A 25,353-nucleotide genomic window follows, 5' to 3' on the forward strand; every position below is an offset into this window, starting at 1 on the left:
GTCACGCCCACTTGGGAGTTCGCCGTTCTCTGATTGGTTCCTGGGTCTGGGGAGTACATGTGACCGTCTCAATTACCAGAGAAATAAAAATCACTTACGGTTTGGCAAAAATAGAGCATCCTAGAATTAATACTTTGTATATACTTGAATATAACATAACATGTTGGGTTTGCCTGATTGTTTGCAGGCGTTGTTGCTGCTTGTTTAATTGGGTTTTAATGTTTGGAATTTCAGCCTGCAATTCCCCTACTTGACGTTTGACAGTGGCTAAGTTGACAGCAGACGTTCCAAGGCTCAGTAGTGATCCCACAGTTGCAGCTGCCATTAGCAATCCCCCTATGAAACGTTTAGATCGTTTATTAAAACCAATTAATTCTGATTGCGTTACGGTAAACTTTTGTAGCTGGTGGAGCATATGAGTTACGTCAGCTTCGGCATGGCTGATAGCTTCCTCAGTCCATCTAGCTCCATTCTGGCCAGTTTGTAAGTCAGTTATCGGTAGGTTTTTCCTACATGCTTTGGTGGGATTCAACCGCACGAATACTTTCTGGGTATGGAGGCGACAATTAGTGATTAGCAGTCCTGGCTGGTCTTTCAGTATTATCTCGGAGTCCGGACACGGTTCAATCACTTCACGGAGCACGATGGTTCCTAGGGAGCCGATGATCAGGAGAATGAGCAGCGGGGCCATCTTACCGGGAGAAATGCTCATGATTAGATTTGGGTACTTATGACAAGTCGTTTTTTAGAAAAATTTACCACTATACCCCCCCCCCCCTTTTGATAAAAGTTTTATGTGTAGGATAAACAGTCTACAATAATTGATGATGAGGGACTAGGATCTTGCACCCTGAGTGTCCTCGGTCTGGTTAGAAGCTTGTTGCCTGCTGAAGAGTGAGAGGAAGAGGGGAAAAGAGATAAAAGAACTAAGTTTGGGAGTAGAAGGCTGTAGCTTTTTGTTAGCCAACACTCTTCTTGCCTTTGGTTCTATTGTTTATAACACAAACGTTAGTGTCCCCTACAAGTCCCATCCCAGTAAACAAGAAATGTCCCTGGACGTTCAAAAGAGGTCTAAAAGGAGTCGGCCCGTCAAGGACATATTTTAAACGTCAGTGGACGTCCAAAATTAATTGAAAAAAAGTCAGTTATTTCAGGACAAATTGACAACGTCAATGGACGTCCGAAATGCGTTGAAAACAAATCCGTCATTTCGGGACCAATTGATAACGTCAATGGACGTCAGAAATGCGTTGAAAACAAGTCAGTTATTTCGGAACTAATTGACAACGTCAATGGACGTCCGAAATGCGTTGAAAACAGGTTAGTTATTTCAGGACCAATTGATAACCTCAATGGACATCCGAAATGCATTGAAAACAAGTCAGTTATTTCGGGACCAATTGACAACGTCAATGGACGTCCGAAATGCATTGAAAACAGGTTAGTTATTTCGGGACCAATTAATAACGTCAATGGACGTCCGAAATGCGTTGAAAATAGGTCAGTTATTTCGGGACCAATTGATAACGTCAATGAACGTCCGAAATGCATTGAAAACAAGTCAGTTATTTCGGGACCAATTGATAACGTCAATGGACGTCTGAAAGGTGTTTAAAACAAGTCAGTTATATTGGGACGAACTGATAACATCAGTGGACGTCCAAAATGCGTTTTTAAACAAGTCAGTTACTTCAGGACCAGTTAACGTCAGTGGACGTCCAAAATGTGTCTGTTATTTTGGGACAAATTAATATTGTCACTGGACGTCCGGAATGCGTTTTAAATCAGTTAAGAGAGAGAGAGAGAGAAATAATATGTGTGTGTTTGAGAGAGAGAGAGAGCCCCTCCCCTTCATATAATGGTTACTCTGAGTTTGAATACAGCATCAAAATAAGTTTCAGTGGATGATTTTTCAATGGTTTGTGGAAGCAGGCATTATCTCGTATATTCAGAGGTAAGTGATATTTAATCTAAATAAAACTTTAGTTTCACTCATTCTGGTAAAGTATAAGTATTTAAAGAGCTCTAGCAAAGAAACAGCTATGCTAGGTTAGCATCTCAGTGAAGACAAGTGAAGGAGTAGAGGAGGATAATAGTTAACCCAATCTGTATAAAAAATTCAAAGTAATATTACATTATTAACAGTAATGTTTTGACATTTATTTCAGCAGGTCTGGGTTGCAGTTACATGCAAGCCACCTTGCTAACAATGCGAATGTTAACCAAATATCAAAAGAAGTGCTGGGCTGGAAAGTAAAATCATACAAAACCATTTGCACAGGCCACGTTTGTGCTTTTCCAAATATGTGAAAATCATCAGATGAACGGTACTTTTATCTGAAGTTGTGTGTAAAATATCAATGTATTGTACTCTGTTATTACTTTTACTTAGAAAATCAATACATATAAATTTTATCAGGTGCACCAAAACATTTACATATGATACAATATTTTGTTAGACTGACAATTTTTTTCCCACTCAGGTATCCAACTAACTTGGAGTATGTTCATGTTCCCAAAGGTTTAACTGTGAAATATTAATGTTGTGGGGAACACTAATGCAAATATGTATTTTATTATATTGTAGAATTAGTATAATATTTTAAAACTTATAAGCTGTGATCTGATTATTAATGAAAGCATACATGTTTTGAGTCAATACTGTCCATCCTCCAGCACACCTTGCATATGTCACTCAAGCAAAAGCTAGAAAATGTGCCACTTTTCAATGTTGCAGAGATCTGAAAGTTTTGGTAATTTTATCAGGCAAGGAAGTCAACAGATGCATCAACAGCATTGCCAAATGCCCAGTGCTGGTAGCAAGTGAACCAACATCATATAAGTATTATTGTATCTTTTATAATTCTGAAAATATTATATATAATATGTATAATATTATTATAATATTTATAATATAATACTAGATTTATATTAGGTTTTTACTGTAAGACTATTATTAATATTCTATTATATTAATATTTGTCTAATATCGTTTCCTTATTCTATCTTATTTGCGCTACACTATTGTCTTTATTGATATAATTTACTGGATTATTATAATAAAGCTTTCATCTATTGTGTTCTGCTTTGTTTTTACAGTTGTCTGATGAGGTTGATGGAATCCATACTCTAACAGTGAACAAAATTCACCAGTTCAGCAATGGATTTACAGCTGTACTCCCTAAAATACACATCACCACAATGACGTTGAGATGAGAGGACTTCAAAGCTTACAGGTTTGATTTAAACATTTGACCTAAATAATAATTTAACAATTATTGCATCAATGTGGCTTCTGTGCTTTCATTCATTCATGTATTCAACTGCTTGTCCAGTTCAAGGTTGTGGTGGGTACAAAATATTTACATTCTACCTGGAGTCACTCTGCGCAACGTGGGAACACACCCTAGACAGGGCACTAGTCCTTCACAGGGCACCACACACCCACAATTTCACTCCCGCACTCACACAATGGACACTTTTGAGTAGCCAATCCACCTGCCAGTGTGTGTTTGGATCATGGGAGGAAACCAGGAGCACACAGAGGAAACCCATACAGACACAGTAAGAAAACACCAAACTCCAGAGGGGGGGCACCAATGTAAATTAATAGTTAATAGGTATGGGATCATTATGAAAGCATTTTTCTTCATGATGTATAGGCATTGACTTAGGAATAAACTTGTTTTTCTTGACTTACAACTCTGACCCCCTCATTAAGTGAGATAAAGTAAACTGTTGCCACACCAACTGAAATAGGCACAGTCAATGGAAAGTCAGTATTATGTCTTAGTGTGTCATGCCAAGTCTATTTCTGTTTTTCTGTAGGGTGAACCTACAACATTATATCTGATAATTCACCTGAAAGATCAGGACTGGGAAACTGGTGTTTCCAGTGGAAGCCAGAGTGTGGTGAAAGCTGAGTTGAGGTTTGCTGTCATAGTGCAGTAGATGAGGCCTTCTTCACAAACACCTGTATGTATCACGACTTCAAAATTGAATACCCTGCACACCTAAAAACATCATGACATTTCTTCAGAGATGCATTTTAAACATGGAGTTGCAGAGTGTGACTCAAGGGATCAACCTCCTGTACTCCACTGAACCAATGCACACAATTTCTGCATAGAAAGTTTACCTTTGCCAAACTCAAACAACACATTGGCCTGTGCGTGGATATATACAGTATACCCTGTGGTATATGACTGCCAGTACACTATTTTTAAGTTTCATTCTAACAGAAGATGTGTACTGAAAACACAAGCAATAATTTTCCTTCCACTGTCATTAATTAAATGTATTGGGTTAAACAGATAAAAAAAGGTAAAATTTAATGTATATGTTAAAATGTCAATTTTGCGTATTTCATATTCAGGTGGATTTTTATTCATTTAAAAATTGCTATATTTTTGATTTTGCCTTTTTACATAAGTAATTGTTTCAAACACTGTTGATTATAGAAGGTCGCCAATCCACCTACCAATGTGTGTTTTTGGACTGTGGGAGGAAACTGGAACACCCGGAGGAAACCCACGTGGACACGGAGAGAAGACACCAACTCCTCACAGACAGTCACCCGGAGCGGGAATCGAACCCACAACCTCCAGGTCTTTGGAGCTGTGTGACTGCGACACTAACTGCTGCGCCACCGTGCCACCCATTATGAAGATTTGTGTTAATAAATCTGGTACACTTTTGAGCCCCTTATGGTTCCAAGTACATTAACTAGTACAAAAACATGACTACATAAAAGAACACTGAAAGGTACTCTATTGTACCTAAAAGAGGTACAGCCCCAGTGACAAGCTTTTGTACACTCTATACTTTGTACTTTGTTGAAATCTGTACTTCATTTTCTTAGTATGCAAATTTTTGTTTCATTTACATGTGTAATTGTATACAGAATATTATATTTTTTATATTTTCATTATATATATATATATATATATATATATATATATATTTTTTTTTTCTTCTAATACATTTATACATGTATGCCATGCCATGTTTGAGTCACATATTTTGGGCTAATTACAAAAATTTGCCAATATGTTTATAAATATTTTTCTTTTACCTATGGGTGTAATGTTTTTTCCAACCGGGATTGTGAACTGACAGGTACAATTAAATACTAATAGAAGTGTTACATAATGGAAACTATTAAAAGAAATAATGGATAAACTATTAGGAACCATTAAGTGCTAATGGGTTACATGATGAAAACTATTAGATGTAGACACCATTAAAATCCAGTCTGAACCGTTAAATTCTTAATGGAACCTACTGTACTTTGAAAGTACATTTGTAATGTGACTCTGTTACTCGTCTTTTCAAAGTTTATGTTTGGATGTCTTTTCAACTTTAATTCAGTGTTTATTGAATGACATTTTGGTACGTGACTTCAATGTTGAATAATGGCTTTAAAAGGACGTCTTTAATGTGATTTTGTTAGTCGTCTTTTCAACTTTCATTTTCAACCTTAAAAAAACGCTGATTGAACAACATTTAGGTACGTGATTCAGCGTTGAAATAACGGCTTTAGAAGGACGTCTTTAATGTGACTTTTTAGTCATCTTTTCAACGTCTGTGTTTGGACGTCTTTTCAACTTTCATTTTCAACCTTAAAAAAACGCTGATTGAACGACATTTAGGTACGTGATTTCAAGGTTGAAATAACGGCTTTAAAAGGACGTCTTTAATGTGACATTTTTAGTCGTCTTTTCAACGTCTGTGTTTGGACGTCTTTTCAAATTTCATTTTCAACCTTAAGAAAATGTTGATTAGACGACAGTCAAGTAGTTTATTTCAACGTTGAATCAACGACTAAATGTTTACTGGGATGGGGGTTTTGTGTGGCCTGATTTGGTTGCGGTGGACCCATTTGAGCTCAGCAGTGCCCTGACATTTGTTGATTTTGATCTGGTACACAACAGATGCGTCATCTGTCTCCCTGTCATCAACTCAAAGGGTGAGACCCCGACCGCATCATGTGGTGTCGCATGTATGGCCATCAGTACAAGGGGTAGCTAGTCTCGCTGGTTTGCTGCTATATACTTTTTCAGTATGCTAACAACAGTTCAGTTGACTCGCTCTACCTGACCTGAGCTTTGAGGATGGTAGCTAATGTGAAGGCTGGCTTTTACTCCTAAGAGTTGCCAGAGCTGCTGCATGACCTCTGCTGTGAAATGTGTCCCGCTGTCAGAGTCGACACGGTTGGGTAGGCCAAACCGTGAGAAGACATGGTTCATCAGTAAGTAGGCAGTGGTTAGTGTTGTGCCATTCGCTGCGGGGAGGCATTCTACCCATTTTGTGAATGCACACATGACTCATACATCAGCATCACCCCCCTGTGGCACTGAGGAACCACGAATGCAGGTGAAGTGTGCGAGTCAGTGGCATGAACAAGCAAGCCTTTGACGACTTGGAGGGATGCTCTGGCGCCGTATAGGTCTTTAAGGCTTGGTATGGTGTCAAGATCTTGAGCAGAGATGAGACATGTAGATCAGAGAAATGCATAAGCATTTTGGAAATGGACGGGTCCCGAGCCTGGAGAGCAATTAAGTCAGCGTCAGAAAAAGCAGGGTTAATAGAGACAATGGTACTTTTAGCATTGTCAGGTGACGCTGCCGCTACTGTTTGAGGCCACTTGTTTGGCTAAGCTATCTGCCTGGTCATTGAATTTTTTGTCATCTCCCGGGATTCGGGAGTGGCCCCTCACTTTCTTCCAGTAGATCTGCAGGTCATGTGTGTCTACCAAGTGTTCACATGCTGCGAAAAGCTCTTTGTGTTTGAATGGCTTTTTGTTTGATGTGGTGTAGTTGTCGGTTTTCCACAGTTTCAAGTGGCATGTGAAGCTTAGATGCACTTAGTTGGAGTCTGTGCAGACCACCAACGTTTTTATGTTTTTTTGGACCGCAGACTGAATTCCTGCTATTTCAGCATATTGGGAGGACTGAGCACCCAATTTGAAAATTAGGGGTTCGTGAGGCCACCCGTTTATTTCTGACAATACCCACCCCTGCCATTAGTGTGTGTTCTCGGCGGAACGAACAACCATCTATGTATGCAGTGACAAGGACTTTGCATGTGTTAGGGTCGAAATAGTGGTGGTTAGCCACAGTAGGTACGAGGGTTTCCGGAGTCTGTGGCACTTGGGAAGGTGCCACCTTTGCACTGATGCAGGAGGCAAGGCCTGTGCCTAGAGGGCTCTTGTGGTTTTCTGCGTAACGTACCTCCAAGTCAAATGCATGGCTTGTTCCTGGGCTTCGCCCCAGGTGAATTGGGTATCCTTTTTTAGTAGGTCATAAAGTGGACGGGCTAAGTCTGCATTGTTTTCGATGAACTGGCGTGAGTAGTTGCATACTCCTAAGAAACTACGGAGTTCCTTAAGATTGGTTGGTGCTGTGAGGTCTGTTACCCCTTGCACTTGACTCATTTGTGGTTCAACGCCATCAGTGCTTACAAGCAGACCGACATAATTCACCTTTGTTCTGCACCACTGATATTTGGATATTTTCGCACCTGCTGTTGTGAGCTGGTCAAGAACATGATCAATCTCGTCAATGTGTGCCTGTAGGGAGTGATTACGCATGAGTATGTCATCCACATATATTAGGGTGCCTCGCTCACAGGCATCAGGGCATGCTTTGTTCAAGAAAATGTTGAACTCAGCTGGAGAGTTGGCATATCCAAAGGGGCACAGAGTGAATGTATACTGTCGGTTCGCGAAGGTGAAAGCTAGCTTGTGTTGGTCTTCTGCTTTCACTGGGATGGTCCAGAATCCAGAGGCTACATCGATGGTGGAAAAGTATTTAGCGTTTTGGACCGAGGGAAGTTCTTGCTCTAATTGTGTCATCTGCCACTGAGACAATGTTGACTTAGTTTCCGATAGTCAATGGTCAGGCGCCATTTACCATTGGGTTTTATGACAGGTCATATTGGTGTAGGGTACATGCTGTTGCAGGGTCGAATTATGCCCTTTTCCAGCAAGTCATCAATGATTTCTTGTACAGGTCCATAGGATGCCAACAGGATTTTGTATTGGCGGACGAACGTGGGTGGTGCTCCTGGACAAGTGGGAATGCGCACTGAGTGAATGTCAGTAAAATCACAGTCCGTTGATTCTTTGGTAAAAGAGTTTTGGTATTTAAGAAACACTTCACTGAGTTTCTCGCGTTCTTCTTCGCTTTGGAGGGCATTGGCCTCCTTTAGAACTTGTTCAACTTGAATCATAAATTCAGAGTCAGATATTTCTTTTGAATTGTGGGGAGTCAAAGTGTCTTTTCCTGTTTCTGGGAGAAGGGATGGTTCCCAGGAGGATTCCAGGGATGAATCTAAAGAAAGGACCATGACTATCATTTGATCATTATCAGCAAGATCTATTCTGAAAATGGTGTCTTTGCCCATGTCCAGAGCCGAGAAGAGAGCAACGGCTCGTGTCGGTTGAGTATAGAACACCTTTGGTTCTGGGTGATCAAGAAGCAGGGATTCAGGCATTGGTTTTATAATAGGGATTTGCAACTCAAAGTCATGGAGTTTCGTACTGACCAACCAACCCAAAGGAGATGAAAGAGGAAACGTCAAGGGTTGAGTGGTTTCATTTCGTACGAACAGATAAGTGGATCTTGCTTGTGTTTCCACCAAAGGTGTGGCTTCTAAGGTGAGACCTAGTTCAAAGAACTGAGGTGACGGTTGGAAAAGCACATGAACGTGGCTCAAGTGTTGGCCAGGCCGCATGACCAAGCAGATGGGTACATTTGAGGTGTTCGCAGGGACCACAAGGGAAACTTGGTTAGTAACCTGACATACCTCAGGAATAGTTTCTCCTGAGCCTAGGTTGCTGGGATCTGAGGACCAGGTTTCTGGCGAAATTTCAGTCAAGGACCACAGCACATTATTGAGGGTGTCTACGTGGACATCAAGGTGCACCAAGAAGTCACTTCCAATGAAAGTGTCATGTGACAAGTTAAGGGCGACCAAGAAGTAATGGGTGAGTACCCTTTTGTTCCACTGGATGGTTAGAGCACAAATTCCATCAGTGGGTGACATTACCTTTAATGTTGGGTCGAGAGGAAAGTGACAAGGACTGCTCACCAAAGGAATATTTGGTTGAGTAAGGCGCAGGCTCTCAAGGAGGGTTTGGCTTATGGCACGTGAACTGGATGCACTAAAGTCATTGGTCCGATGGCTAAGTGTATTAGTGCCATAGATTAGATTGTGAGGCCTGAATGTGAGTACGGCTGAATCTTAAGAGAACAGTTTTGGAGCTGTAGCTCACGATTTTCACACCGCGCAACCTGGTGAAACAAGGTGGAAGACATTAGGGTGACATCTGATGCAGTGTCCAGCGGGGCCTCCCAATGGTGGACAAATAGAATTTACGTGCAACCCCTTTTTCTGTTAAGTTTCCCATGAATTGTTGGACGAGCGTGTCGCCTTCAATGACCTCTGGTCGTCTGGCATTAAACCTTCCCTGCCGTCTAACTGAACAACCAAGACAGCACTGGAGGGTGTTTGTGAGTCACCCCCCTGTACCATTTGGTCCTCAGCGCTTGTCTGGGTCACAAGGAGATCGCACGGTACACTAGAAGACGGAGCTTCGCTTATCACCTCTCCTACATAACTCTCTACCATTTCTGCGGTGTTAGAGGATGGCTCTAGGTCAGATGGCACAGAGGTGATAGATAGAACGTCAGGTTTTTTCATTTTCTCTTTGCAAATCATTGCAAGCATTCGCCGGATTTTTTCTAACTCCTTAGAGTTAAATTCCTTGCCTTTAGACTTATCTTTGGTCCTTATCTTTCTTTATTTTGATACCAGTATTTTCCTTCTTTTCTTTATTAGAATCAGAAGGCTGGTTCTAAGCAGTTTGCTCATATCCCTTATGGGAATATGCTGGTTTTCCGCGGCCCACAACGTGGTTTTCTGCAGGGTAATAGTCACGACCATACCCAGACCTGTCCCGAGGGTTCCAGAAATCTTTGCCGCGATTTCTGTCTGGCGTTTGTAGTGGTTTGAGGGCGGAGGAGATTTTGGGCCCTCACTGGACCATGGAGTCGGTGAAGGGTCCCGGGCGGATCTTTGTGGATCGGCCTGGATAGCACCCTCCAACTCTAAAGGTGGGGAGTTGGAGTCGACATTTAAGACCTGGGGTATTTCAGACCGTTTGTTTGCATTTCGTTGTGATTTTAGGAAACCTCTGAGAGCTAAGGCACGCAAAGTCTGCTAGACAGGGTGTGAAAGAAAGCTGAGACTCCCAGCTGATGACTAATGTGGGGATGGAGGTTTTGGATGAATAATGATTTAAAATTGAACTCTTCCTCCATTCCGGAGTCATTTCTACGTCCAAGATATGCCTGTCTGAGTCTGTTATAACACTGCTGAGGGGATTCTTAGCGTTGCTGTTTTACATTCTAAGCAGTGGCCAGTCCTGTCTGTGACAGGTAATTGGAGAATTCGTCCTCCAATGCTTGGCAAAGCACATCATATCATGTTTTCACATAGTTGGGCTGACGTTCAATGAAGTTACTGACGTCTCGGCTGGAGGTCAGTTTAATCACATATAGTTTGTCGTCTACTGTGATTCCGGGGAACAGTTGTAGGTAGAAATCAATATCTTTCAGGTAAGAAAAGATATCATTAGAACCATCTGGTTTGGGATCAAAGCGGGTTATATTGCGTGCGATTTTGTCCAGGTCCTTGTATGAAGGACCGGGAGAGTGTAGAGGCTGAGGGGGCCAGGCACTGGGTTGCAGTGTTCTGGGTCTACCAGGCCATTGGAATGGACGGCTGACAGGAGACACAGGGGCAGGCCCATTACCTGTTGATACCAGAGGAGGTGCTACAGCAGCTCTAAAGGTTATGGTCCCTGAGTCTGGTTCCTGATCCTCACGGTCTTCCTGCTGGTCCTGTCTTTCAGTAGCGGCGCTAGGTGGCACATTAGGAGTGACCTGGGGCAGGGTGTTCCCTTTCAGCCATTTCATGCTGAAGCTGACTTAATTCTGCCTCCACCTTTGTCCGCTGTCGCCGTGACACATCAACTTCACGTTCACTGGCCCTGAGCTGTACTACAGCGAGGATGGCTATTTGACGTAATGCCTCAGTTAGCATTGCAATACTAACTTTGAGATTTTGATGATTTTGCTATGTTTATCAACTTTTTATCATTCCTCTTAATAATTTTTTTCTATTATTTGAAATAATACGGTGTGTGGAGTCTATTCCTAAGAGTCTGAAAATCCTGAAAACTCACCCCTAGCATTGACAGTATTTCAATCTCTGATAAATTATTAATATTGTTGTTATCTAAATTCAGTAATAATAATAATAATAATTATAAGTGATAATCACCATTAAACATAACTAATTCAAATACTGTTATGCTACATTTGTATAAATAAATGTTTACTATGTTTTAGCAAGTGCATCCGCCTCCGTCAGTCTGCCCCGCGAGCCTGACACTCATCTTGTACTTTTTTTTTTATATTTTCTCAATTCCATTTTGACATTTTTCTGCATTTTTCCAACATCTCTTTGCTCTTTAATATTAAAATGACTATACCTGAGAATATGTAAATTATCTCTGTTCTGACTGGCTGACCTCTGTACGGTTCCTCTGATATGGGCCCTTTAAAATATAATACTAAAGAGATATAAGACTTAACACTTATTTTTACAAACACACTGTCAGACGCACCTGAAGTCTGTAGTCTGCCTCCAAATAAAGGTAGAGCCAGAGAGCCCTGAACTGGCTGTCCTTTCAGTCTGATGAGGACTTTCAACATCAGGAATGAATATTTGCATACAAAAAATACTGAGCAATGTACAGTACAGCAGTTTGCATTACAATTAAATGGTTCCAGGTATCAGGAGCACTTACACATATCCATTGTGGTGGCTGTCACACATTGCTTTAAATGCACGTAAATAAAAATATAAAGGATCTTGTTGGTCCCCCTTTTTAAAATCTGGTGCAATCACTGTAATGATAATAAAAACATCCCAGTTAGTGGATTTCAATGTATAGTAGTTCACATAGGTTCACTGTAAACATTAGCCTTATTGTCAATTTTGCATTTCAATACTGGCACTTACTGCTCAGCTGACTGACAACACCAACAGGCATTACGATGTGGCCTGAGTATTTAAGCACACTAATGATGTGGTGTTCCATAATGCACATCATACAAAATCCAGAATTAAAACCTGTGAGATAGAAAAGATGTGATAAAGGCTGATGCAAGCTGAAAATATGAGCCTTGGTTGAGAAATTGAGCAGGATGTAGGACTTACATGTTCTGGAATGCTCTCTACTGAGCAGGTAGTTGGTGAGGGGAGGTGTATACGTCAAACATTGGAGTACTGTGTTGAGGTAGCAGGTGCCGTCTGTGTTAATGAGGCCTGCTCCAACCGGTATGACTTTGCACCATTCCAATTTCCAGACCTTTTTCTGTGAAAGAGACCATCTGAACTGAGGACTTCTCCACAGAACCTTTTCATATCACCATAAATAAACCTTTTTAATCATCACAGATGCATGCTTCTTGGTGTTTTGGCAGATAATTTTTTTAAATTATTATTTTTATTATTACTTTTTTGGTTAAACCTAATCAAATCATATTGAGTGGATCGATGTTGAGCTTCTGGATGTTTCAGTATATTACCTGCCCATTGGTATTTGACACATTTGTTAAGAAACCAGATTTATTTTATCATGGTCAATAATCAGATGATGCTTATAAATAGGAAAAAGACTTCCCATAAAACCCTCCTATTTTACTGCAAACATTGTACACTGATCTGAAACCAGTAAATCATAGCAGCTGCATAGTAATACCCCAGAACTACCCAGAACACTATTGAAACTAATTAGCAAATTCCCTTGAAACAACCTGCAGTACCACCTACTAATGCCCTGTCACCCACATGGAAATAAGGACATTTAACCAAAGCAGTTGCTTAGCCTTTTCCTTGGACATCTTACCAAGTAAGGTGTTTGCAGTACAGTTGTTGATTCTGCTGTGGTTAGCACTCTCCATTCCCGGTTTGGGTATCGCTGAATATCCGTCAAAGTTCACTGTATAATTTTGTGAGGCAAAAGGGGGAAAAAGCAAAGCTTAAGCATAAGACTCTCATGCATTCACACATTCGGTCCCATCCACTTTTCCCCTAGTCCTGCTTCTCCCTGACTCTATCCCTATGATCCTTGTCAGTCAGGCCTCAGTGCCCCCCGGCATTTCTGTCCCTATTCTGGTCCCTGTTCCTGTCCCAGTCATTTTCTAAATTTCAGTCCCTCTCTTTCTGTCTCTTTAGCTGTCACGAATCCATCCTTGTGTCTGCCCAGTGTCCTGACTTGTCCTGTTTCCAGTTACATGTGCAGTCTTATGTTTATAACTTCATCTAGCCTAAAGTCCAGTCTCCCGTGTTATCACATACTCAGCCAGTTTCTGGTGTAATGTCTTGTCACATTTCAGATTCCTGTCTTGTCCCATTTCCAGATCGTTGTCCAATTCATTACTTACACTTCTGTCTGGTTCCCCTTACTTGTCTTGTCCCTGGCCATCTGCATAATGTGAATCTATTTCACATTAAGTTAAGAAATGTAACCCACACTTATCCAAATATGTCAATGTACAGCACAACTAATGATCAACATGTAGTCCATACACCAAAAAGATATAAAGGTACATTATTGGTCATTAAATGTACAAATGATGTTAATGTAAAGCAATGGTTTTAAAGTCCAGTTGTTTTTCCATTAGGTACATTACATTCTCTTCTCCAGAATGAGAGGTACATATTTGTAATCTTACATTATAGACACTGTGAAATGAAAGAACATAATGTAAGATATAGAAATGAAATGGGGTGTATGAAATCAACAATACTGTTTTTCTGACAGTATAAAGTATATCCACTAATACAAAAGCTTGGTTCAAATGTAACTAAAATAATTACATAATTGAAATGATGACGAAAGGCTTAAATCATGCAGTTTTTTTGGACATGTACACAGAGGTTCTTTAAACTTTAAAAACATTCCTTAAATGGGAAAAATGGTTTGTTACCATTCACTTTCTTACGATTTACTAATGATTTCTTTCGTGAATATGGAGTTGGATAATGGACTTGATACAAACTGACCACTAATCCTGTAAGCTCACTTAAACCTTACATTCACATGCACATTATTTTGGAAAATGGTGTTATTATTATTCAAACGGCATACAGAAAACTGAAAATGCTGAAGGTCCATTAAGTGTGATAAACTCAGACTCTCGCCACATTTTTATACTAATTCTGCTGAGTTTCTCAAGGGTCACAGTGTAATGTAATCTGCTTTCAAAAACCCATGAACTACATGCATAAATAGTATTCTAGAGACTAACGCTGAAGCTGAGACCAAGTCTTTTGAATGAGTGCCACCTTCTGTCCCAAAAGAAATATTTATCAAATTAAAAGATTGAAGCTGAGTAACAGAAGCACATATTTGTAATTTTCACACAGCAGTGTTTAATTGCTGTAAAAATATATATATTACAAGGGAAAAACATATTACAAAGTACAGATTCCAACACTAATTCTATATGTACAAGTTGCTTAGAGCATCATAAATCCTGGTTAATTTCTGCAGAATCTCCACACTTGGACAGGCCTCCAGCTAGGGTAGAACAGAAAGAAAAAAAAAATCTTGATTATTCTGAGAATGTGTTTACTGGTGTGATGTATTATTTAGGAATGAGTTTACTTTTTGACTTTCCTTTTTTAAATGAACATCGGGAGTTGACTCATGTCTGAAACCACTTTGTTTAATTATTTACTACAGGGGAGACGGCAAATGGCTTAATCTAATGAGGTAAACTGAAGGCTAGATGTTGTTAATTCATCACATATAGTTCAGCATATATCAAATCTAAAATATCTACAAAAGAAAAAAGCCATTTTGCTCATAACAAGCATTCAACAAAATAGTTATTATATTATTGTAGTGTCCGATCATTTATAAAAAAAATAATTGCAATGATTTGATATGATTTAGAACTTATAATAAGTGCATGTAGTAATAAAAGCTTAATCAAAAGGGGATTTCTCACTTTTAGAGTGCACTATTGAACCAATCACCTTAGCAGTTAAGAACATTTTTTAGAGGATATAATGAATTACTTCTAGATGTGTAAACTTTGAATTACTGCCTCTCTTTCTTGTGCGGTGACCATTGTGAATGTACAACATCCAAAGACTAATAAAATTAAATGAGCAGGGAAATTAAACGTATTTTGGATTGTGTTAGCTGTCAGTTAGGCTACTTAAACATTCCATTTGTGATGGGATAATGTCTGAGAAAAGACACTATGCATATAATTTTCAGAAACTTAAACTAAACAAAAATTTGTACCAGTCAGGTTTACATGTAATTAAATACCTTTACACATTATTACTACACTTTTTTTTTTTTTACATACACATTCTTTATTATAAAGACACCTTTGCTAGTAATGACTAATGTCTATCATTTCTCAAAATCTAATTTGTTCAATTTCAGACCCACCAAAGTTCAATTTAAAAAACAGTTCAGTGCAACTGTATAGAGGTATGGTGTAACTTCAACATCCCTACATTATAGCATAGCTTAACTAAACATATCAAATATAGATTTGGGGATGGGGAAACTACACAAGAGGCAAGTCCTCACCTTCACTGATGTGCTGAGACATGAAAAGGCTGGTTTATAGGTTTCCATGGTTACTGAGACTAGGTGGACGACATCAGTGAAGCACTGAAACAGCACAGCTGGGATGCGATGCACCTGACAGTGGCTGAGCACTGGAGAACCAGAGGAACAAACACAGGTGCTTTCAGAGACAAAACTAGTAGTATATTCCTGAATACAGAATTGCAGCAGTTTACAAAAACCTGAATAAACCTGTGCATAATAAACTTTATGGGAATGTGAAAAAACCTGAAACTGTGTTTTATTGTGTATTAAAGATAAAACTTTGAACAAACTCCTCTGTTGAGTCATTCAAGTATATCGTTTGGAAAGTATAATACTGCTGATTTGACTGAAGTGCGTTATACAGTCATGTATTTCAAACAGTTATCCAACGATTTCAGCAACAACCCAATTAAGTCGATAAGCTTTTTGTTCTTTTCCAGCATTAAAAAAATGTTTCATAATGTCATAATGTGGGTGATCAACAGAATTAATGCAGCAGATAGAGATGGTAATTGTTGAAAGTGCTGCTTTATAATGAAGACAGGGCAAATGATAAAGCGTGAGCAAGAGTGTAATTAGATTCAGTCCCAGATAAGGGCTGCTGAAGTGGGCTTTACCTGCAGCGGGGAGGCCAGCGATGATGTTGGGCTGTTCCAGCAGAGGGCAGGGCAGACTGCCTGTGTAAGTGCTGGTCTTCAGTGCACGCAGAAATGGGGCACTACTTCCATTCAGGTACTCTGGATTTTTATACTCAGCCAGAGGTGAGTCAGATAGCAATGTCACACTCTGGTCTCTCCTCTGAATGCAGCCCAACACCTGTAGTACAGTGCCCATTGTTGAGTGGTGATTTAAAATGGATTCCATTATGAGATATTACAAATAAATATATTTTTAGCTGTGAGAATAAACCTTATATACACGCAATAGATTGCAAAGTATCAAACTCATTTTTGAGCAGGTAGGTTTCATAGTGCTATGTATGGCACTGGTATGTGCAACTAAACAGGTTTAATAAATGTAAAACCTGGAAGAAGCTTCACTAAAATTAAGAAATTAAGATGTGCCGCACACAAGAATCTAAATATTAAAATGTCCTATGTTTATTTATGTTTTATGGAAGCCAGCTTGAACTACCTCACAAACAATCACCACATTTTTTGTTCTTTATCTTACTTCAAAACATCTGTTTGATGGGAATCACTCCACCTTGTGGTCAAAATCAAATCTCACTATCAGTCAAAGTAATTTGTATAACTGAACTGGGAAACAAGCTAAAAATTTTAACTATTCACTATACTCCTCTTTGAACTTACTATTTGATTACCTTTTCTGCCCACTGGAACAGCTAGTCTTCAGCAATGTAAGATGTACACTGGCAAATAAGAACCTGCAGCGAACAGAACATAACCCTCAGTCAGTTTCTGTTATTTTTGGGGGTATGGGGCTAATGTCAGTCTAGCAAACGGAATATCAGTCTACATGTGGTGAAAAGAATGTCTCATAGAAGAGATAAACATTTCTGTGATGTTAAGTACATCCCATAAAACTCCATGTATGTGAGGTCCTGTTTATCCCCAGTGCAAAGATTGGACAAGCAAGCAATGCTGAAAAAAAAAACTGGGAATGGCTGAACTGTGGAACTTTTTTCGTTGGAAGCGACCAATTAATGAAATGATTTAAACTAATCCAACATAATGCAGGCTGATGTTACCAATATTTGTAATATATGCCTTAAAATGCTTTAAGGATGCTGTGTTCATTAGCATTTAAAACAGAAATATTTATTATCATAGCGTCAACAAACCAGCTATTAGCACTGTTATGTTTAATGCAGAAACCTTTAACCAATTGTGTCAGATGTTGCCAAAGCAGATACACCCTACAGCACATTTCTGCTTACGTCAGTCTATAAACACAGCTGTGTGAACTGATCTCAATATTTACTGTAATATTTATAAATACTACTGTAATATTTAAATAAAATTGGAGTTGTTGGTTTAGGATCTGTACTTCACATTACAAGTTAATTACAAAAAAGGAAATAACACTTATTTGATACAATGCTACAGTTGTATCAAAGAATAATAATAAGCGTAAATAAAAACGAACAGAATGTTACCTGCAGCATTGGGTCCCACTGCTATGATAAGATTAGCACACTGGAGCTTTTCAGAGCTCTCTACAGCTTTTGAAACTTCTGGATTCCATTTAATATGAACCCCTCTAGGAAAAAAGAAACAAAAATGGACAGTTATTTACTGTAGATCTTCAAACAGGACTTCCCAGCTCTTCCAAGAGTATCTCTTGCTCTGAAAGTCTTTCTTTAATGGACTTATTACTCCCTGGCATATTGCACTCAATGTAAGGTACTTTGTATAAATTGAGCTGTAGTTTGAATGTTAAATCCTCTTTTGTAAGTCGCTTTGGATAAAAGCGTCTGCCAAATGCATAAATGTAAATGTAAACGTAGGACAGGATTTGAAAGGCCTATGATCACTACTTCCAGCTGCTGTGTTCAAGTGATGTACAGGCAAATTTAGAGTGAACTTGTGTATGTCCTTTGCCCCTTAAGGGAGTGAGAAAGTCATTCATTCTGTTGGAGCTGAAATAATGAAAGCATGATTGCTAGATAATGCAGCTGGCATATGTGCAACTATTAGTGCAACATAAGTATTAACAATACATTTTAACTCATTATCTTGAAACCATTTATGCTGTGATAAAGAAATACAAATGCTGATTTATTTATGTATTGATAATGAAATTATTTGTTATCGCCATAAAACAATATTTGCTATGTTTTGGTAGGATATAATTTGTTACTGCCATATTTGTTTATTTGTTATGAAGTTGTAATCTAATACATAAATCAATTTGTAAGTAAAGCCTTTGTATTTTATGATATTTAAATATTTTGGTTACTTTAAGAAAACAAACATTATTAACTCATAATCACAACAGTGGTGATGTTTCTGACATAAGCAAGTCGTTTAAAAGGGGCTGTTTTTGCTGCTGAGTTTCCATATCTAGGCTGCGAAAACTGGTGTGTTGTGTAAATCGTATAGTTGTATTGTCTTTTTAAGAACAAATACTTACCGAATATAACTTTTAATTATTTCATTATACATTAAACATTTTAATTTAAATTAGTTAGTGAAGTTCAGTTGTGCACGATACGAGCCCTTTAAGTGAAACTGAAAGCAACAAAGTAACATTAACACAAGGCTGCACCGTCATTCATGGAAACAAGGGCTGAGTGAACTCTCCTTAATGTTCACGCTGAACAGTTAAACGTTACTGGATGTAAAGGCTCAGTTCGCCAAAACAAACAATAAAACACAGTTAGCTCACGAAGCTGTTAATGGATTACAGAAATCTTAGCAGTAGCTAAAATGCTCGGATACCGTTTCTCCTCTATCTCTCGCCGAATTTGTGCGTCTTCTTCGTTATCTTCCTCTAAATCGTCGTATTCATCCTCTTCCACAGCTCGAGAGTAAACTGATAAAACTTCTCCGAAAAACGTCGCCATGCCTATATTTCGCCAGTGGCGCGGATCTAAAGCGTGCACCCGGGTGCTCCACTAAACAACATGGATGCCACCGGCTCCGTTCTATTTCGCCCTGCTCCCTGTGTAGTGCACTACATCAGTTTATGCGGCCTTCCCGTGCAGCCATTTGTGTGCCTTTAATGAAGAATGAGTGTTGAATACTAATACGTAATTAACATATGTAATATCCCTTATACAGTATTTGTACCCTTGAGGATACCAACACAGTGACAGTTTTTCTGACATCGTTGATAGTGAAAGACCTAAATTCCTAAATTTGCACCTGTCATAACTTTTTCAGTGTGTCGCAACATCAAATTCAAAATTTGTTCATATTTACAAAATCCTAATTCACAGTTTCTTAAAACTTGACAGGTTTTGTTTTGTTAAGTTTTACCTTGCTTGAGACCACATGTATCCTCCTTTCATTTCATAGCTGCGTCCACTGCTACCAGCTTCTGTCACACAGTGAAGTCACAGGAACTGCTGTCTCCTTTAGGAGAAAAATACATAGTTATCAGGAGCCTAAACTGAGTACTCAGCTGCATACTCAGTTTCAAAGCTGTTGTATATGTAAATGTTTAACCAAAACACCTACAGCATAACTATGGATATACAATTTCATAGCATTGATATGAAAATCCACTGTAACTTAGTAAAGCCATGTTCATCAGTGATGACAGGTCATGAAGAATCAGCTGAAGCTGAATTAGTGAAAATCTCTTGGGCTGATATAAATACCCTTTCTCTTCTTTGCAGGAACGTCCTCCTCAGAGTTATCATTGACATATTTTCTCTTGCGGTTACTTGATCCTTCACCCGGAGAATCACAGCTGATGGGGCTTTTCTTCCCTCTCTGGTTCCTCTCAGAATGTTTGTATTTATCTCTCCAGTATTTTTTGGGCTGGTAGTACTCTCTGTGTTGAAAACTATTCACGCCTGACTCCCTCATGTCCAGACTGTCATCTGATACTGAGTTTGAGGCTGCTGTGTTGTCACCATCACTGCATGGAGTTCTCTGTCCATTTCTGATGTCTACAGACTTGGAATCAGGTCCAGACAGTGTGTCTGAGGTACACTGTCCCAGAGTGTGGCTCAGGGGAGCTGGTTCTTCACAGTTACTCTGCTTTGGTGACCTACAGATCAATTAATTAAAGTATTATTCTGTTTAATTCATACAGAAATCTCCATCAGTGTTGGATAGATTACTTGCATATATGATTTCTGTAATCAGTGGGGATGCAATGATATCTGAACTGTGGGCAAATACTGATTTCTGACATTTTTCCTATCTGCCGATGCCAAAAAGTTAAAACAATAAGCCATAAGCATGGCTAAAACTTTCTCACCTCCATCAAACCACTGAGGAGAATGGCTTTAGTGGCTTAGTGTTTTTGTAAAATTGCAAGACATAAAACCTGACTAAATACTTTTGAACAAATATAGGTCTATATTATTATTTTTGATAATCTTTCAGTAGTTCTTTCAGCAGTATCTTGTTTCTGGTAAGCAACAGCTGAAGGAAAATATTTTTGAGCTCATCATCTGTGTATTCTGCATTCTTCTTCTTATTATTATTAATTTTTTCTTGTATTAATGCAATTAGACTGTAACAATACAGCTGTGTTTAATTGCAGAAACAATTACTTTTTGCCCAACAAATGACAACAAGGGTGTTGATGATGCTAATTTTGATTAGAGGCTCAAGACAATTTCTTATACCATTGTTGCACAAAAATGAATCAAAATAACCACACACTATTATTGGTCTTTTCATTATTGTTCTAATAATGTGTGAAAAAGTTCATATTTACCTGACATAGAAAAGAATATAAGCTTTTTGTGCCAGTGCTGACTCTCTGCTCCTCAAAGACACAGTGTCATCGTCCATTTTGTACCAGTGTCCATCACTGGCCTAAAAGGTAAGATGCCCACAAGGTAAGTGTTTCAGTTCATTTTAAAACACATTTAGAGCAGGTACTGTGTTGTGAAAGGATGCAGGATGACTGACCTTGACATAGCTGTAGACATGTCCAGAATAGCAGCTTTCACCAGCATGAACCACTACTCCATAAAGACGATAGACCTCTGGCTTCCCATTGGATTCAGTCATGTATGGTCTCATGTCCAAATACTCTGGATACGTCACATACTGTGCAAGGAGGAATTGCTATTATAATAAAATATATTCAATTTGTATAGCAATACCATTTAAGCACCTTTAGTGTCTAGAAAGCCTTAAATACTTGTAACTAGCATTGCTTCATTCATTTAAAGTTTTTCCAAATAGACAACATTTAAAATGACAATGATCAGCACAGTTTACAGAAAAGGGCACAACTAGTGAAGTTCTGTGTTTCTTAGCGGCAGTGCTACACACTGAATATAGGAACTCAATCTCAGTGAACCAAGGCCACATGTTAGTCACTCACACACTCCACTCACACCATTGGACAATTTCACACAGCCAATAAACATACAAATGATTTTATGGATTGCAAGGTGAAACCAGAGCATGCAGAAGACAACCTACAGACACAGGGAGACCACACCAAATCCTCGTCACTGCCACGCTATAAAAATTCCTTCAATTGAATTTAGAATCAGGTCAAACTTTAACATTAAACCAGTATTTTTCTTTAGAATCATTTACATTTTAATGGCAATTCCAGGAGGATTTGTCTGAAAAAAGATTCTGATTTTGGCCCAAATAAAAGTAAATAAATAAATTGGGCAATTTTTGAACAACAAATGCCTTTCAATAATTAATAAGCTTTAAGTACAAAACACACCTAAATTCTGAAGTACCTTTGAAATTTTGTTCCTAAATTTATCAGCACGAACCAGTTGGAAGACCAGCACATTTGAGAGGTCCTGCACCTGGACTTTCTCGGAGGCGTTGCAAAGGTTTTTACAACTAGAACAATTAGAGAGAGTTCAATATGTTAAAGATTTATAGCAGAAAGCTTTTACATGGCACTAACATTCTAAAGATGGAGACATATATCTTGATAAAAACGTACTTCCAGCATGTGTAGGAATTGTGCAAATCATGCTGACGAAACTTCTGTCTAACAGCTTCTGTAAAACTGTCCACAGCCTGAAAAGTACAAGGAAAAAGACTATTAAAATATTCTTTAAGATAAAAATAAATGTAGATGTAATAATTTACTACTTTTTGAGTATGAGATGTGTTGAAATGTGCATTAGATACATCAATATAAATGGTGTAGATTTCAGTTTATTGTTTACATGATAGGTATAGTATACACTATGAGTATGCAGAAGTCGAGCTGAAGTCAATCTCAGTTCTGAGACTGGCATGTGTTGTGTGAGCCAGACATGAGCCAAGTATCAATTTTGCCAATATTTCTTCCACAACACACTAATACCTGGCCTATATAAGGTGGACTTTGCCACATTTGGGCCAAACAATCATTGCTATTTGGAGAAACACTGTGTTAACATCTCAATTAATGATGTTTCTGAAAGATTAGTGAAGTTTTCTTGTATTTTAACTCAAAACAGCTGTGAGTAATACCTCAATATTGATGGGAATGAAACAATAAGGTTCAGTGTTACAAGCAAGTGAACTGCAGGCTGCACACGTGACTGTAAAATAACAACAACAAAAAATCATAACAGGACAATGATAAAAACATAATGACCTCAACCTATAGAATTACATTCATTTTAACAGAAGAGTGGAGAAAGTAAATTGGAGACTAAAGTTTTTCTACAATTTTGTTTCTCTTCCATGTTGGTAATTGGGAATTAAAAGGCTCATATCCTCTACTTTTCTAATATTTTCTAAATTCAATTTGGACATTTTTCATCTCTATGCTCTTTAATATTAAAATAACTGTATTTGAGAATATGTAAATTATCTCTGTTCTGACTGGCTGACCTCTGTATGGTTCCTATGATATGGGCCCTTTAAAATATAATACCAAAGAGATATCGGACTTAACACTTATTTTTACAAACACACTGTCAGACGCACCTGAAGTCTGTAGATTGCCTCCAAATATATGTAGAGCCAGAGAGCCCGGAACTGGCTGTCCTTTCAGTCTGATGAGAACATTCAACATCAGGAATAAATAATTGCATACAAAAAATACTGAGCAATGTACAGTACAGCAGTTTGCATTACAATTAAAATGTTCCAGGTATCAGGAGCACTTACACATATCCATTGTGCTGGCTGTCGCACATTGCTTTACATGCATGAAAATAAAAATGTAAAGGATCTTGTGGGTCCCCCTTTTTAAAATTTGGTGCAATCACTGTAATGGTAATAAAAACATCCCAGTTAGTGGATTTCAATGTATAGCAGTTCACATAGGTTCACTGAAAACATTAGCCTTATTGTCAATTTTGCATTTCAATACTGGCACTTACTGCTCAGCTGACTGACAACACCAACAGGCATTACGATGTGGCCTGAGTGTTCAAGCACACTAATGATGTGATGTTCCATAATGCACATCATACAAAATCCAGAATTAAAACCTGTGTGATAGAAAAGACATGTGATAAAGGCTGATGCAAACTGAAAATATGAGCCTTGGTTGAGAAATCGAGCAGGATGTAGGACTTACATGTTCTGGAATGCTCGCTACTGAGCAGGTAGTTGGTGAGGGGAGGTGTATATGTCAAACATTGGAGCACTGAGTTGAGGTAGCAGGTGCCGTTGGTGTTAATGAGGCCTGCTCCAACTGGTATGACTTTGCACCATTCCAATTCAAGACCTTTTTCTGTGAAAGAGACCATCTGAAGTGAGGACTTCTCCACAGAACCTTTTCATATCACCATAAATAGACCTTTTTAATAATCACAGATGCATGCTTCTTGGTGTTTTGGCAGATAATTTTTAAAAATTATTATTATTATTATTATTATTACTTTTTTGGTTAAACCTAATCAAATCATATTGAGTGGATTGATGTTGAGCTTCTGGATGTTTCAGTATATTACCTGCCCATTTGTATTTGACACATTTGTTAAGAAACCAGATTTATTTTATCATGGTCATAAATCAGATAATTCTCATAATTAGGAAAAAGACTTTCTATAAAACCATCCTATGTTACTGCAAACATTGTACACTGATCTGAAACCAGTAAAACATAGCAGCTGCATAGTAATACCCCAGAACTACCCAGAACACTATTGAAACTAACTAGCAAATTCCCTTGAAACAACCTGCAGTACCACCTACTAATGCCCTGTCACCCACATGGAAATAAGGACATTTAGCCAAGACAGTTTCTTAGCCTTTTTCTTGGACATCTTACCAAGTAAGGTGTTTGCAGTACTGTTTTTGATTCTGCTGTCCATTCCCGGTTTGGGTATCGTAGAATATTCGTCAAAGTTCACTGTATAATTTTGTGAGGCAAAAGGGGGAAAAAGCAAAGCTTAAGCATAAGACTCTCATGCATTCACACATTTGGTCCCATCCACTTTTCCCCCAGTCCTGCTTCTCCCTGACTCTATCCCTATGATTCTTGTCAGTCAGGCCTCGGTGCCCCCTAGCATTTCTGTCCCTATTCTGGTCCCTGTTCCTGTCCCAGTCATTTTCTAAATTTCAGTCCCTCTCTTTCTGTCTCTTTAGCTGTCACGAATCCATCCTTGTGTCTGCCCAGTCTCCTGACTTGTCCTGTTTCCAGTTACATGTGCAGTCTTATGTTTATAACTTCATCTAGCCTAAAGTCCAATCTCCTGTGTTGTCACATACTCAGCCAGTTTCTGGTGTAATGTCTTGTCACATTTCAGATTCCTGTCTTGTCCCATTTCCAAATCGTTGTCCGGTTTAATACTTACACTTCTGTCTGGTTCCCCTTACTTGTCTTGTCCCTGGCCATCTGCATAATGTGAATCTATTTCTATAGCTATAGAGTTGAAACTGAGGGATGCCACAGAGGCAGAACTGAACAAAACTGCCCCACAATGGGGTTCTTCTCGGGGCTTCACATCAACTGCAATTTTGTGGCAGTATTTAATGCATATAAAAACTTGTATTTAAAGCATGTGTAAACCCTTGATTTCGGAGCCTTGCAAATTTGTACAAATTCACCAATATAAGGAAGGG

General features: G+C 38.7%; 1 protein-coding gene and 1 pseudogene across 1 annotated transcript; both read right to left on the reverse strand.

Moving 5' to 3' along the window:
- Positions 1–14,526: 14,526 nt before the first annotated feature.
- Positions 14,527–19,362, reverse strand: LOC136675061 (proteasome assembly chaperone 1-like; annotated as a pseudogene).
- A 609-nt stretch (positions 19,363–19,971) lies between these two features.
- Positions 19,972–22,876, reverse strand: LOC136675182 (uncharacterized). The gene is made up of 6 exons (XM_066651607.1): positions 22,804–22,876; positions 22,286–22,362; positions 22,071–22,179; positions 21,274–21,414; positions 21,077–21,177; positions 19,972–20,398 (listed from the first exon to the last, which is right to left on the reverse strand). Exons 4-6 carry the CDS (start codon positions 21,385–21,387, stop codon positions 19,972–19,974), a joined length of 642 nt encoding a protein of 213 aa, XP_066507704.1. The 5' UTR covers positions 21,388–21,414; positions 22,071–22,179; positions 22,286–22,362; positions 22,804–22,876.
- Between the last annotated feature and the right edge of the window lie 2,477 nt (positions 22,877–25,353).

Source organism: Hoplias malabaricus, chromosome 18, assembly GCF_029633855.1.
Source record: "Hoplias malabaricus isolate fHopMal1 chromosome 18, fHopMal1.hap1, whole genome shotgun sequence".
Classification (NCBI taxonomy): domain Eukaryota; kingdom Metazoa; phylum Chordata; class Actinopteri; order Characiformes; family Erythrinidae; genus Hoplias; species Hoplias malabaricus.